The sequence below is a fragment of the Benincasa hispida genome, unplaced genomic scaffold, assembly GCF_027475165.1.
Source record: "Benincasa hispida cultivar pf3 unplaced genomic scaffold, pf3_genome.v1.1 HicScf48, whole genome shotgun sequence".
In the NCBI taxonomy this organism is placed as follows: domain Eukaryota; kingdom Viridiplantae; phylum Streptophyta; class Magnoliopsida; order Cucurbitales; family Cucurbitaceae; genus Benincasa; species Benincasa hispida.
Genome location: NW_028326580.1, coordinates 1 through 15,310, shown reverse-complemented (window position 1 = coordinate 15,310; position 15,310 = coordinate 1). Strand labels below are relative to the sequence as shown.

At 30.8% G+C, this 15,310-nt stretch overlaps 1 protein-coding gene across 4 annotated transcripts; it reads right to left on the bottom strand.

The window, feature by feature from the left end:
• Positions 1 to 496: 496 nt before the first annotated feature.
• LOC150030188 (RNA-dependent RNA polymerase 1-like) lies at positions 497 to 6,193 on the bottom strand. Of its 4 annotated transcripts, none has more exons than XM_090309961.1 (5): positions 5,986 to 6,193; positions 4,862 to 5,557; positions 2,188 to 4,073; positions 1,815 to 1,965; positions 497 to 1,593 (listed from the first exon to the last, which is right to left on the bottom strand). In XM_090309961.1, the coding sequence occupies exons 2-5, from the start codon at positions 5,375 to 5,377 to the stop codon at positions 751 to 753; spliced, it is 3,396 nt and encodes a 1,131-aa protein (XP_090166087.1). In that variant the 5' UTR covers positions 5,378 to 5,557; positions 5,986 to 6,193; the 3' UTR covers positions 497 to 750. The 4 variants fall into 4 exon arrangements, with proteins under 4 accessions (XP_090166087.1, XP_090166085.1, XP_090166088.1 ...); XM_090309959.1 differs by having other exon boundaries at positions 5,873 to 6,153; XM_090309962.1 differs by having other exon boundaries at positions 6,041 to 6,142.
• Positions 6,194 to 15,310: the final 9,117 nt, after the last annotated feature.

The following is a 15,310-nucleotide window of genomic DNA, read 5'->3' as shown; positions in this document are numbered from 1 at the left end:
CCAAATGATTATCAAACAAGACCAAAATAATTATCAAACGATGCTTTTGAAACCTATTAGATACAACATTGAAATTAAGACGTATTAAACACATTTTCAAATTTCAAAGATTAAATAGACACAAATGATGTAGATCTAGATCAAATATAAGTCTTAGTTATGCATCATATCTAAGTTTTGGGTTGTTTTGAACCCACAATCAATTAAAGAGGCAGAGATTTGTGGAGTCATAAGTCGCATCAAATTGACTCAATGCCATATGATAAAACTCAAATATTACAAAATGTTCGAGACAACCTAATATGATATCACCTTAATGCTCCTATCATGGCCAATCAAACCCGCTTCCTCATCCTCGTCTCTGTTTAATTCTTCATTCTGACCAAAGTTTTCATTAAATTTTACAGGAACTAAGGTCGAGATTCTCCACGAGATATTTGCAGAAATCAATATGAATCTAACACACAATAAAAGCTGGCAGGGGGATGAGCTAGTGTTGAAGAGTAAGTGACTAAGATTTGAGATTTCATGAACTTTGTACATGCTATTGTGGATATTTCATGGTAAAGAAAAACAACATTCCCTACAAAAGCTCTCAAGCAGTTGAAGACAATATTTACATTTCACTTGCGATAAACAAGAGCCCGAAAAATGATCAAGTTTCCTCTCTTAGTTCAATACTTCAAAGCTAAGAATATTCACAAAACTACAGGAGGTATGACAGGAAACCAACCGTATCGATCATGTTCTTCAATGCCCACCAAGATTTAACGCATGTCCGAATCTGTCGAGAGTTGCCAGTCTCAAAGCTCGCTCTCTTTTCCTCAAATTTTTCTCCTTGATTTGCATCAGTTTGTCGTAGACACACCACGGGAAGCTCAAATAATGGTCACGTTTCATTTCCTCATTATAACAGCCCCAATATGAGTGATGATATGTGACATGGTACCAAGCTGAAGCTTTGGCAAATAAATCATCTGAATCTGAATTCGATCCGCCTTCTCTTGCATTGAACCATGTCCTAGCCTCCTTTCTTAGAGACCTTACAGCCAAGTTGATTGCTTCTGCATCTCTTCTCCTGGTGAAAGACTTGGACATTCTCATAATACTCCCACTAAGTATCTCGGCCTCCGACTTGATCCCGTAATAATCGAGCAAATTCCCCAACTTGTAATCATAATTGCTTTTATGATAGAATGCATCTCCAACATAATCTTCAAAGCCTTCGACTTCCATATCTGAGTCGTAACACTGCATTGCTACATCTCGAGTAAATGACCTAATATAGCTCAAAGTTGGTGCAATGTCTTTCACAGCCCGGAAAAGCTTTCCAATCACATTCTTTGATTCGTAGGAGGGCTTGTCAGGCTTCTCCATAAAGTCAGGAAACTCTTTGACATATAAATGAGGAGGTATAATAGCTGGTACTCCAGTTTTTGGGAAGTCCACAGCAATGGAGAATAGCTTTGCAAGCTCCACACAAGGACTACCTCTTGCTTTAAAGGGCTCTTTATCTGCAAAGGCAGTATGTGCATTGGCAATGATTCCAAGACTGTCATTAACCATGTAGTTAACGAAATATTCTTGGATATCCTGTTGTAAAGAACAATAGTTTCAAATTAGGACTAAAAACACACACAGGCATGAATGGTTTCTCTTCTAATGAGAAGCAATGTTCAAAGTGAATGTCTTTTATAAAACAAACATTGGAGTTCATTGGCGGAGATAAAACGCTGGAAAAGTGATATGTTTCAAAAAGAAAACATGATTTGAGTTATCAAGATCAAAACTTGTCATTGCTTGTGTGCAGATACCTCAGTTGTGACATCGCGATCTAACTGAATAGGGGGTGCAGGAGTATAATCCATTGGCGGAATTTGTCGAGGCGGGATCAATTCGGTATCCCAACAGACAAAGTAAATATCACCATCTAAATCACTACCCGAGCATTCATTCGGATGAGGCCTAAATTAACAAGTTCAGCATCTGGTTGGTTACATTTATTTTAGAGGAAAATCTTCAAAACAAAATTATGCAAGCAATTTGTCACAACACATATTCTAGAAAATATATGTTGACATGTCAATATTCTGAAAATGAATATTGAAGGGGCTTTCTTGCATTTAAAATTGAAAACACAACTTATTTTCCAATCAAGAAAAAACTAGCATTGGTAAATGTACTAACCTCGATCCTTTTTGAGGAAAAACTACACAGTCAACCAAATGGTACAACCAAGGTATATTTACAGCCTTTAATACACGAACATCACCAGGGTGCAGGCAAGGATTTTTTGCAACTGTAACATTTCCTTCAATAACTAAACGGTGTTCCGGGCCACTCATATTAAATGCAAAGGAATCAGATAAATTTCGACGTCTAGCACTGGAGATTTGCACAAATACCTGCCCATATTCCAAGGTCCTAGTCTCATCAAGACATCCCATCATCGCTCTCCCATTCGGGATAAAGATTCTTGATTTGGTACGTAATTCTAGCAACTTTGATGCCCGGAAAGTCTGTAACATCATTGATAGATACGGCTCAACATCTGGTTTATAGCCACATTTGAGCATTTCCTTGAGAATATTAGTATTCTCTCCAGGAGCCATCAACTCTAAGGCTTCCCGAGCCTTCAATGGATCTGTTAATATGGCATCCAATTGCTCTACAGCTTCACGTTGTTTGTTCTCAAAAATTTCATCTCTAACTCCTAAAGTAGACAAAAGAGTAATCAGCTGACGATTAAGGAAGCATGGCTGGTATTTGCTATATCCTAAGACGTCAAGTTTTGTGTTGTCTGATTCAAATTTGCACATACTCTTCCTCAGAGATAATTTTATAGACGAGTGCGGATCAACAGCAACAACACCCTTGTATCCACCATAACGAATCTGAAAAGCAGATGGGGTGGATCCTTGGAAACCACATTTTGCAGCGACCTTTTTGGCGAAATCATTTGATATTTTTCCAATTCCATCAGAAAAGACATACTTGACTTCTCCATGTTGAAGCTCTATGTCAGGAATAATTTCCCTTTCATCTCTAGCAACCGAAAGTGTCTCCGTCGATGAGCCGAATGACTGGCCCAATCTAGCAGCATACTTTGCTGGATTCTTGATATGTCGAAAATCGCCCATCCATGCTCTAATATCAGCTGCATCAAGGCCCGGTCTAGAAGCAAACATCCACAAAGAATTATCTCTTAATTGGCTTGATGAGAATGCAAGAAACTGAAAGGTTTTATCACCAATGACTATGCCATTTCTAAGAACAGAGAGAATTCTTTTGTAGATATCAGTTTTACTATCCTCGCTTGTAGGAGACATCCGTGGCAATAAATCTGTGGAACGCATTTTATCCCACTCCTCATCAACAAAAGACACACGAAGAAAATTATCAGTATCTTGAGGAAAATGGCGCAACACTCGATTCGAGACATTAACTTCAGGACCACAAAAGTACACCTTACAAGGTGTTATTTGAACTCGACGGACATATACCAATCCGGCATCCAAGGATATAGCAGGAGAATTTGGAGGATGTCTTGAATACTTTCTGTACTGCTCAGTAATAAAGCTTGATGGCTCATAGCTGCATTCCTTTAAATGGAACAGTTTTTCCAAGGCATGTTCTACAAATTCAATTCTTATTCTACGTGGATCAACCAACCGGTAGAAACTAGTATCAATCAATGGCCATGGAATGCAACCATGTTGAACCAATGCATTTATTTTAAACATAATCTCATATGGCAGAACATGAGGACGAGAATCAACAATAGGAGCAAGATCTCTACAGAAAGAAAAACTAGCATCTCCATCCACCAACTGGAACTCATTTTCAAATTCTTCATAATAAGCAAAATTTTGTCTAAAATTTGGAAGTTGACAGCGATTAGGTAGCTTCAAACATAAAGAAGAAGATTGTCCAATAGAGCATGATGGAGTAAAATCAGCAGTTCTAATCCATTGATCATCAGGTACTTCCATAAAAAAGTTAAAAAGTGGGTCATCAAAGATTTGTACACTACAAGGTGCAACGTTTTTATATATCCGAGGAGCTCCATATAACTGATAAAAGAAACATAACATTTATAATCAGACTATTAAGCTTGACATGTGAGTAACAGATCTACTATTTAATCAATAGCAGGGCTCAATATCATGCAATGAACCAAAAACTTTCATTATGAACAAATAATCTAGTTTTCATATGTACCAAAATCCACAAGCAGGCGTTATCCATCCAAACTAACCACATTATTTCATGAGTAGACAAGAGAACTCAAAATCCAAGGACATAAATCAACAATGTTATTTTAGCATACAAGTTGGAGCATCTAAATGTTTAAAGTTAAACATTAACATCTAAAAAGATGGCAATAATCATGAAAAAGATATATGCAAACCAAAAATCATTACTAGGTGTTACTGTTGTCTTTTTAGTATCAGTCAGAACAGAATCCACAACACTAACAGTCAAAATTAAAAAAAAAAAATTAAAAAAAGGACCTAAAGTTCAATGTCAATCATAAAAAAACAGTGTTGTTAGTATCAACATTAAGCAAGATGTGGCTAAAGAAATCGTCGCTAGTTTTTTCAACACTCTTTCTTATGGTGTTCATAACTACCATTACGACTTTCAAAGAGAAAGTACTCTTATTCAGGCAACTTTAAGAGAGGAAAGCAACATTTTTCAACAAGGCTATAACACTCTAATTTCAAATTACCAATGCTAATGCAATAGTTGAAACAATGCTTTAACAAGGATAGAAAATTTTTTCAACTTTATTAGAGAGGATAATAATTCTTTTCAAAATAAAATGAGACAACTTTAGATAGACATTTGATCACAGAACCTGGATGATAAGATACTTCATAGATCGATGTTGTGGATGGTGGAGTTGTATCTGCCAAATGTTCTCGTATGAAAGCTCAAGCCTATACTTTACAGAATTATGTTTCAGATGGAAGTTCATTTTTCGCATTCCAATTCCAAAAGTCACCAAATCAATATCTCCTTCCCACAAAACACGAAACTTTTCACTTGAGACCTGACACCCAAAGCACAATGGCAAGTCTTCCAAGGTATACATGTATGTCCTAGGCTTTGGTACAATATCAACCTCGGCTGCTCGAGCCTTAAGATAAGACGATCCGTACCATAGGCTTTGATTAGCTAAGGATATGATCAACTCAGCTTGGGTAGCACTAGTGAATTGAACAATAGCATATACTCTAGCTCCCCCTCTCTTAGGTGCTCTAACCTTAATAGCATAGACAGTTCCTACACCTGTACGACCCTCCAGAAAACTCTTAACGGCATCTGCTGTGACATTTGAAGGAAATCCACTAATATGAACTGTTTTCCCCATAAGATTCCAAAGAACTTTGTCAGTCTTTTCCTGGTTTACCAAGGCAAGCTACAAATTTGAAAAAAACCTCACTTCTATGCTCTTATACTTGAACTATGGCTCTAGTGTGCAGGGAGCATTCCCCAAACAATGGGAAAGAACAAAATATGACTATAGAAACTTGCAAAGGTGAAATTTGCCCTACAAAAAGAAACAAACACGAAAACAAGTCTAGCATTAGAATCAGTGACAATTCAGATGCAGATACTAAAGATAAATGAAGTGAAGACATGGGGAGTATAACCCCACATTGGTCAAGAAACACTCAATCAACAGAAACCCAACAAAGAAAAACAAAGAAAGTTTGTTCTGAAAATGGAGGGAGAGACGCACACCACCAGAAAAAGAAAAAAAAATGTTGGAGTTTCCAACTTCAGTGCTCACAGAGATCAAACCTCAACTAAAAAAGATCAAAAGATCAGACAAGAAAACAGAAAAGTTCCAAGAAATACATACAAACCCAGGTTCAAAAGAACATGAAAGACCTCCTCCAAGAGGCACAAATCGATAAACCCAAATGAAAATTTGCGAATTTTGAAGGTTCCATATGACCCAGAAGAGCAAAAGACCTTAAAACAGAGAAAAGTCAGATGAATAAGATCAGAGAGAGTGTGAAGAGTCAACTGCAAGAGAAGAGAGATGGACTATGGATTCGAAGACAAAGCGACCCTTGTCCCATTTCCATTATGCTCTATCTCCTCGAACAAAACTCCAAATACATTAAGTAGGATGCTTATGATTCAAGAAATACGAAATGTTTATTATTTTGGTATATATTAGTAACCATATTCTAAGATCTTGTTATATATTAGTTGAATTAAGATTTCATTTAAACCATATTAATTAAGAATTGACTTCTACCCATTAAATTCATACTCAATTAAAATCTAATAATCTAAAGTTTTAATTAATTAAATCACATAATAAGATCAAATCTAATAAAATAATCAATGTGATAAGTTATTAATCCATATACATAGTCATACTTTAATTAAACATATTATTATTTAAATACATCTAATATCTATACTTAATTATTTAAGTTTTAAATACGATTTTGACAATTTTTTAATGAATTATTATTTCAAAGTTGATGTGACAGGTTGTATGTATCAATAAAGTTTGTATTGTATTATTATTGTATTTAAATTTGACGTGGCATATTTATAAAGTGAATGTATCTCATATGATTGGGGGTATTTTTCGTAATTTTAATGACAAACCTATGATCTCATTGCAAAAGAAAAACTCTAAAATTCGTTGTAGTTGAGTTCATCGGGGCTATTTGCACTCTTAAATGGAATTATTACATTGTAATAGGGATTTATCCTTATTGGGTTGAAACAGATTTGATGATTTTCTGAAATTTATTCGAACGTCAAGACTCTTTGAACGATGAAGTTCAAGTCTTTGTGATGACATTCGAGCTTTTTCATTGAAGAGGTATTGCTTTAGGCTTCTTTTTTTGGTCTATGAAACTGTAATGTTATTACTCACATTTTTCCATATAATGAACAACAAACCAACTCTCACAGATCGATGTTGTGAATCAATTTAGAATATTTATGAGAATTATATTTAAAAATCGTCAATGCATAAATTCTTATACGTTCATAGACTTCAATAAATGATGTAACAAAATTGACTATTATAATTTGGATGGACGAATTTCAAATAAATCTTAATCGATAGTTTAAATTGATTCGCTTATATATGTAGGTTTTAGAGCTTTAATTGATAAGATTATAAGTTTCCAATGATGTTTATCAAAATAAAGCATAATAGAAGATTTAAATTGATGCACTTATGAAAGTTCGAGTTTAAATAAATATAATCATTAATTTATGGTTTAAATTAATATAATCTCAAAATTTAGGAGTATAAACTGATATTTGTCGAAAAATTAAATATAGATAATCATGAAGGAGTAAAACGATATTTAAAGTTGGAAAATTTTCATTGATAGAAAAAATGTCAACTATTTACAAAAATAACAAAAAAAAAACACTGATAAACTTCTATCAGTGTCTATCACATAGTATGAATGATAAACTTCTATCATTTTTCATCACTGACAGATTTCTATCCGCCTCTATTAAATAAGATTAAATTTTACTATTTTGTATAAATAGTTTTCTTATTTCCCTATTTTTGAAAATACCCTAGAAAGTTCTTAATTTTTAATCTTTATTTTCTTTTCTTTTTGAGAATTCATCTTGGGCTCCCTTCATTTTAGGTATCATTGTTCCTTAATTTTCAATTTTACTTATTTAATATGATTCTGATTAAATTTTAGTGTATTTTCATTATTATTACATTGAAGAGAGTGCACTAAAAAGTAAGAATAACTAAAAATAATTAATTTAGTTTAATATTTTAAAAATGCTTAGAAGGAATCTTTTGTGGGGCATGAAAAAGTTTGTAGAATCAATTATGTGAAGGTGCAAATTGGAAGAATTGATTTAAAATCTTAATAGACTTCATTTTCCCAAAAGCCTTGACTTGACCAAATGGGCAAATGACAAAGAAAACTTGGTGGCTAAGTTTTACTTCTATGGTACAATTATTGTTTCTTTTATATTAGGCGTTAAAGAAAAAGAACTCTATGAATTCCAACTTTTGTGTTTCCCAAGTAATTTCAAATCAATCTAATCCAATTGAAATTAATTTACGACATTTTAAAGGGTGGAATCATTTTTATTAGGTTCAAAATAATTTTTACCCTATTAATATGGTAACTTTTAGATTGTTCTATTTTCGAAGTTTTGTTAATTTTATGAGATTCAATCATATTAAATGTTTTGATGATAAAATACATTTTTTTATTGATAATTTTTATGTTTTAAAGTGTCTTTAGCATAGAGCTCGAAGAGACGATTTCAAAACATTTTGAATCATTCAAATCGGACATCAAACGCAAAAGTTGTGACAATAAGAGGATTTAAAAGAAAAATCATATGTGGGGATGACATGACAAATGTGGATCAATCACATGATAATACGAGTTGAAAAGATAGTATACACTTGATAAAATAATCAAATCAATTAGACGATTCAAATCACTACACACGACGTTATCTGAATACTTATTTTTAAAATTAAAATAATTGAATTTAAAAAAAAAAAAGAAAAAGAAAAAGTTGCCCAACGATACTTTCCATCTTATTTTTATTTAGTTATTTATTTATTTATTTATTATAAATATTATATAAAAATAATAGATGTCCGTTAGTGTCATGCTTAGTATCCAATGTCAAGTGTCATTTTCTCATTATCACATGTGTTGGCTATATGTTATTCAACCACTTATGCATAGTGTCTAAGTGTACCACTTACTACTTGCCAAAATTCCCTATAAATAAGTGGTCATTTATAGATTTTGTAGAGATATATACATTGGTGAGAATTCCACTTCAATTTACATATTATCCAATTTTATAATTTTAGTTATTTTATGCTTTTAGTTATTTTATTTATTTATTATTATTATTATATAAATATATTATTATATTATATTTCTCCATATCTGCGTTTCCGTTGTGCTTCTCAATTTCACAACACGTTATTAGCACAAGCTCCTGTCGTTTTTCCCACTAAAGGTAGGTCCTAAACGTATATTGGTTTTTCCCTCTTCGTTATAATTAATGAATTTAACGTTATTTTGCATATTCAATATCTATTAAATTTCTAACGTAAGTACAATATTTTATGATAGTGCTGTCATAACAAATCTTACAAAATTAGAATTTGTCGCCCTTGATAATAACGACAATAATTATTTGTCATGGATACTTGATGCCGAAATCCACCTGGATGCTATGAATCTTGGGGAGACTATTAAAGAAGAAAATATGACATTCAGTCAGGACAAAACAAAAGCTATGATTTTCCTTCGTCATCATATCCACGAAGGATTGAAAATTGAGTATCTTACAATAAAAGATCCATGTATCCTTTGGAAAAATTTGAAAGAGAGGTATGATCATAAAAAAAAACAATTATTCTTCCTAAAGTTCGTTAGGAGTGGATGCACTTGAGGCTACAAGATTTCAAATCAGTAAGTGATTACAACTCCACATTATTTAAAACCAGTTCAAAATTGTTGTTATGCGGAGAGAAAATTACTGATGTTGATATGTTAGAGAAGACATTTTCTACATTTCATGTCTCAAATATTTGAAACAAGGTTGATACTTTGTTTTAATAATATGAAAGTAATATAGGTTCAAGAGTATGAATTTGAGTGGAATTCTATGACATTATTTTGGTTGAAAATGATCGGGATGATAATAATTTACTTGAGTTAGTTTAGAGGATCCATATAAATTTGCATTCATTTGGATCCAACTTAATTCAAATAAGTTGATAACACAATCCAAATCATAAGAGTTGGGGTTGGGTTGATCAAATTTTTTGGGTCATCAGGTTTTTCGGACATTCTACCTCTTTATTACTTTTTTTAGTACAACCGAGGTGGTGGATTCAAACCATAGGACTCATGGTCGTTAACACATATCGAATGTTAGTTGAGCAATATTCGCTTTAGCTAGACCCTTTAGTTAAGTTTTGTAGTATGAATTTATGAGTATTTGAACCTTTTACGTTGAGTTATAATGAAGTTTGATATGAAATAAAGATTAACACAACACTACTAAAGAGATGAGGGTAAATGCATGTTATGAGATTTAGTTGTATCAATTTCCTTCTTAGCTCAAAGAGTTGTCTGTAAAAGATAGTTTGAAAATGACCCATTTGAGACGTTATAAAGCGTATTTTTCTTCTAAAAAAGAGGAGAGATTGAAAACAATACATTCTCCCTACAAACCTCTACGATATCTATTGGCGTGAGAAACTTTTGGTATGGTTTCATTCTCCGAGCTAACCTACATAAGAGTACTCACACCAGTATAGTGTCGAGTTGACCAACTTTGAAGCCTAAGTTAATATAGAGAGTGTATAATCTACCCAAGCACATAGAGTAAGATTTGAGTTCTCTTTTGGAGCTAGCTTACTTATTTCTTTCCGTTGAGGTTGTTAAATTAAACTATTTACAATGCCCTTTCTCTATACTCGTATGTGGTTGCAATTAATGTTGACGTTGTTAGGGTGATTGTGGTCCTCGAGGTTGAAGAGTGTTATGACTGAGTTCGACTCGATTATTTTTCGAATAGTGTAATTCCTTTAGCTTAACTAGTTGCTTGAAACTTGAGGATTTGACTTTTCCATTTTATAATAAGTAGTTCTTCCTGTTGCCTCCCAATTCTCTTTAGACTTGGACATTGCCTAAAACAACCCTCAACAATATTAAAAACGAGGAGAAAAATTGTTCATAATTCCATATTAAAAATATAGGAAGATCTCACAACTTCTAAAATATACTTGAAAAGATAGTATACAGTTGGTAAAATAATCAAATCAATTAGACGATTCAAATCGTTACATACGACATTATCCAAATACTTATTTTTAAAATTAAAAGAATTGAATTATAAAAAAGGAATTAAAAAAAAAAAAGAGAGAGAGAAAAAGTTGCCAACGGCACTTTCTATTATTATTTCCTTTTATATTTAAATTCAATTCTTATTTAAATCTCATAATCTCTTCTCTTTTTAAAAACAATCTCTCATCCCTCAATCTTATTGAAATTTCTCTCCAACTCTTCATTGTTGATCTACCTTAAAATTTTCATTCATGTTCTTAAATTATTTTTTTGTGAGAGAAATTCATTTTTGCGAGAGATTATTTTGATTGCCTACATTTGTCAATTTCACTATTTTAATTGAGATTTTGTATAAGGTGGGAGTACACATTGGGATTAAGTGCAGTGGTATAGTCCTAAACTCGAAAAAAAAAAATTGTAATGGTTTGATCTTGAACCCGTGAAAAAAATCAAAATAAGTTGGATCCTAAACCTGCAAAAGAATTGGTTGTGGTTTGACTCTTAAACCCTTAAAAAGAGTGTTAATCAATTTTATTCTCACCCGTAAGAGAATTTGTGCACTAAGATACTCAAGAATATTACCGAACCACCATAAAAACTATCGGTGTCATTTCTTTCTCTCTACTCTATCTTATGCACTTAATTATTTTTATGAGAAAGTGCATGCACAATAATTTTCTTTGATTAATTATGATAAATATTGATTGCTTATTTGTTTATTCTAAATTAAATTAGTTTAGTTTAAATTTATATATAAAAAAAGTTTTTTTTAAGTAACCTTACTCATCCCTCTAAGTATTGCTATATGATCCTACAATTAATATTAGAGCGAGTGACTCGGTTTTTTTGTTTCAAAAAGTGTTCTGAAATCTTATTTTCTTGTTACTTTAAGATTTGTTCTTTTAATAATACTATTAAATCTGGAAATTTTTTATTTTTGAAAAAGAGTCTGAAAATTTTGAAGATTGATTGAACTTCAAAAAGAAATTTATTCAAATTAGCTACATCTTAGTGCTTCAAATGGAAAAATCCATAGTTGCTAATTTTATTTTTGAAATAATTTGAGATGATATGCTATAAAATTATTTTTTAATTTGAATTTGATATTCCTAGATTGGTTAAATAGAAAGATTATATTTTTGGGTGTCATATTGATTTGATTATGCTATCAATACATTTATTATTTTTTATTGAATATATTATATGAAATATGCTTGTAGTGTTTGAATTTTATATTCTTGAATTATTGGAAAATTAGATTTTTATTATTTCTGTTAAATAATTAAATGCTTGGAATGTAATTTGTTATTAATTGTTGTTAAGATTTATTTTTGTTAATTATTAGATTAATAATTCATGCACTTGAAGAATTTCGAACTTTAAAGGGCTTCAATGTCGGTTACAACCGACATTAAAGGTCTTCAATGAAATTTCCTACAGACATTAAAGGGCTTCAATGTTGGTTGCAACCGACATTAAAACCCTTTAATGTCGGTTGCAACTGAAGACTTTTTTCAAATGAAACCCTCTTAACCGACATTGAAGCCCATAATCTGTCCGTTTTTTTAGATTCCATTTCCGAATCCATTTTTTTGGTCAATAAGTTAAAAAAGACATTATATGTCTCGTGTTGGGTCAGGAAATGTCCGTCATTGTTTTATATTAAAAAGTATTAAAAAAATTTGCATGGCAAGCCCATCAATATTTATCTTCCACCTATGAATTTATCCACAAACAAGAATCAATATTTCCAATCCATTACATATACTCATCAAAATATGAAATAAACACAATAATCACCAACATTTGCATAACAATACCAGACTTTCATAGAATACTTACACCAAGCCATCATTTCTCTCATTCACAAATATCAATTAGTACTAATTCCATGAATACTTAACACCAAATACCCCATAAACACAAAAAATATTATACATAAATCTCCCAATAATAAACAGATCATGGTTAGATAAATTTGCATTCATTCTAAGCTAGCATTTACATTTTATTGAGACAAAAAACAAGAATTACATCCTTACACAAATCGGCCAATAAAACTTGCCCATTAGGTTCGAATTACGTTAATCTCTCCTTGGGTATATACATTTTTTTGTATTGAACTACAAAGAGGAAAGAAAAAGATAAATTCAAGATAAGTTTACGTCCATTTATTAAATTAAAGCTAGTACTATATAAAAAATAAATAATTTACATACGAGGCTAGTAATGGGAGTAGTAGGATTATGCACTATTTCGTGTATATACTTTTGCACGTAGTACCCGCATCCTACAGAATCTAATTGACGAGGGCCCTGCATATAAAGAAGTTGAAAACAATTATTCTTATGTTCGAACAAACATAAATTGTTAAAAAATGAATGCAAATTTACCTTTACAGATTTCCATTTTGGAGAAGACTGATGGTATTGGAGATCGTGCTTGGCTTGCCATGTTTTCAATCCACTAAATAGTTTGAAAATATTAGTTAAACATAAATACTTCAATTAAGAGCTAAGAAAGTTCAATTACATTTACATATTTATAACTCCATAAAAATCCTCTTGAACCTTACTTCGAAGAGAGTCCAAAACATAAACACAATTTTCTTGTAGATTGATTACAATCAATATCCAATGATAACTATAATAAACAACAATTTTGAAATATTAGTACGTGTATAATGCAAATTAAAAATAACTTAAGAACTTGTATCTACTTACCCTGTGTTATATGGAATAAGGACTAATTGGTCTAAATTAGCCAATTCTAGTTGATTGGCTAAATTTCTAGATCGAATATCTTGAGACTTCACGTGTGGCGATATTCTTGCTTGATCAATTATAAAAATCTTCTTCGTAATATCACGACCACATTCATTCCAAAGATACCTAAACAAAGTAAAAATTATTATTTAAACATGAAACAAAGTATACATGAGTGAATCTAGATGAGTAATAATATTTACGCAATGTATGTCAAAATACACATGTAGCCTATTTCAATTATATTACAATATTGGATCAAATCATCGCGACCTAAATACATCCAATTTCACTTTTTCCAATCGACATTAAAGTCCAAAATTCTCGTAGTGATGAGTTAATTATATATTTCTTATTTACATTTATCTTTATTTGTTGATTTGTGCTATTGTTGAGAAGTGATATTGGTTGATTTATATTCCATATCATTTTGTTTTTATTTTAGAAATATATGTCATATATATTGAAAATACTTTTAGCATATTCTTTTAGAGTTGATTGTTTGAATTTGAAATTATCATTATTGATCTTTATAGATAGTTTCCATGTTTATTTCAAATTTTAAATATTTTACTTGTTTTTGGAAACTTTTGCAAATTTATTTTTGGTTGATGGTTGAAATCAAACAAGAAAATTGACCTATTTCAACCATCTTTTATCGGAGATTATAAAAAATCTTCGATAAAGATATACATTTATTAGAGGTTTTGGAAAAATCTTTGAAAAATATGTACTTTTTATCGAAGATTAATAAAAACCTTTGGAAAAGATATATATTTATCGGAGGTGTTGAAATTTTTTTTTGATAAATATCTATTATCGAAAGTTATTTAAACACCTTTGAAAATGATATACATTTATCAAATGATATTATAAACCTTTGGAAAAGATACTATCCTTTATTGAAGGATCTTAAAAAACCTATGAAAATTATGTACTTTTTTGTCGAAGGTTAATAAAAACCTTTAGAAAAGATATATATTAACAGGAGGTGTTGAAAAAGCTTTTAATAAATATCTACTTTTTATCGAAAATTATTTAAACACCTTTGAAAATGATATACATTTATCAAACAATATTATAAACCTTTTGAAAAGATACTATCTTTATCGAAGGATCTTAAAAAATCTTTAAAAAATATGTACTTTTTATCGAAGGTTAATAAAAATCTTTGAAAAAGATATATATATTTATCGGAGGTGTTGAGAAAACCTTTAATAAATGTCCACTTTTTCTCGAAGACTATTTAAACACCTTTGAAAATGATATATATTTATCAAAGAATATTATAAACCCTTGGAAAAGATACTATCTTTTATCGAAAGATCTTAAAAAATCTTTGAAAAATATATACTTTTATCAAAGGTTATTAAATACCTTTGAAAGAGATACACAATTATCAAAAGACTTTAGAAAATATTTAAAAAATATATTATCCTTTATCGAAGGTTTTAGAAAACTTTTTAGAAATATCTACACTTCATCAAAGGTAATAAACACCTTTGATAAAAATATACATTTATTAAACAACATTAAAAAATAGGCTACCAGTTTTATTGAAGGTATTAAAAAAAACATTGAAAAATATTACTTTATTGGAAGGTTATTAAAGCCTTTAAAAAATATATATATTTATCAAAGGACATTTAAAATATTTGAAAAAGATATATTGTTATCTAATAACATTAT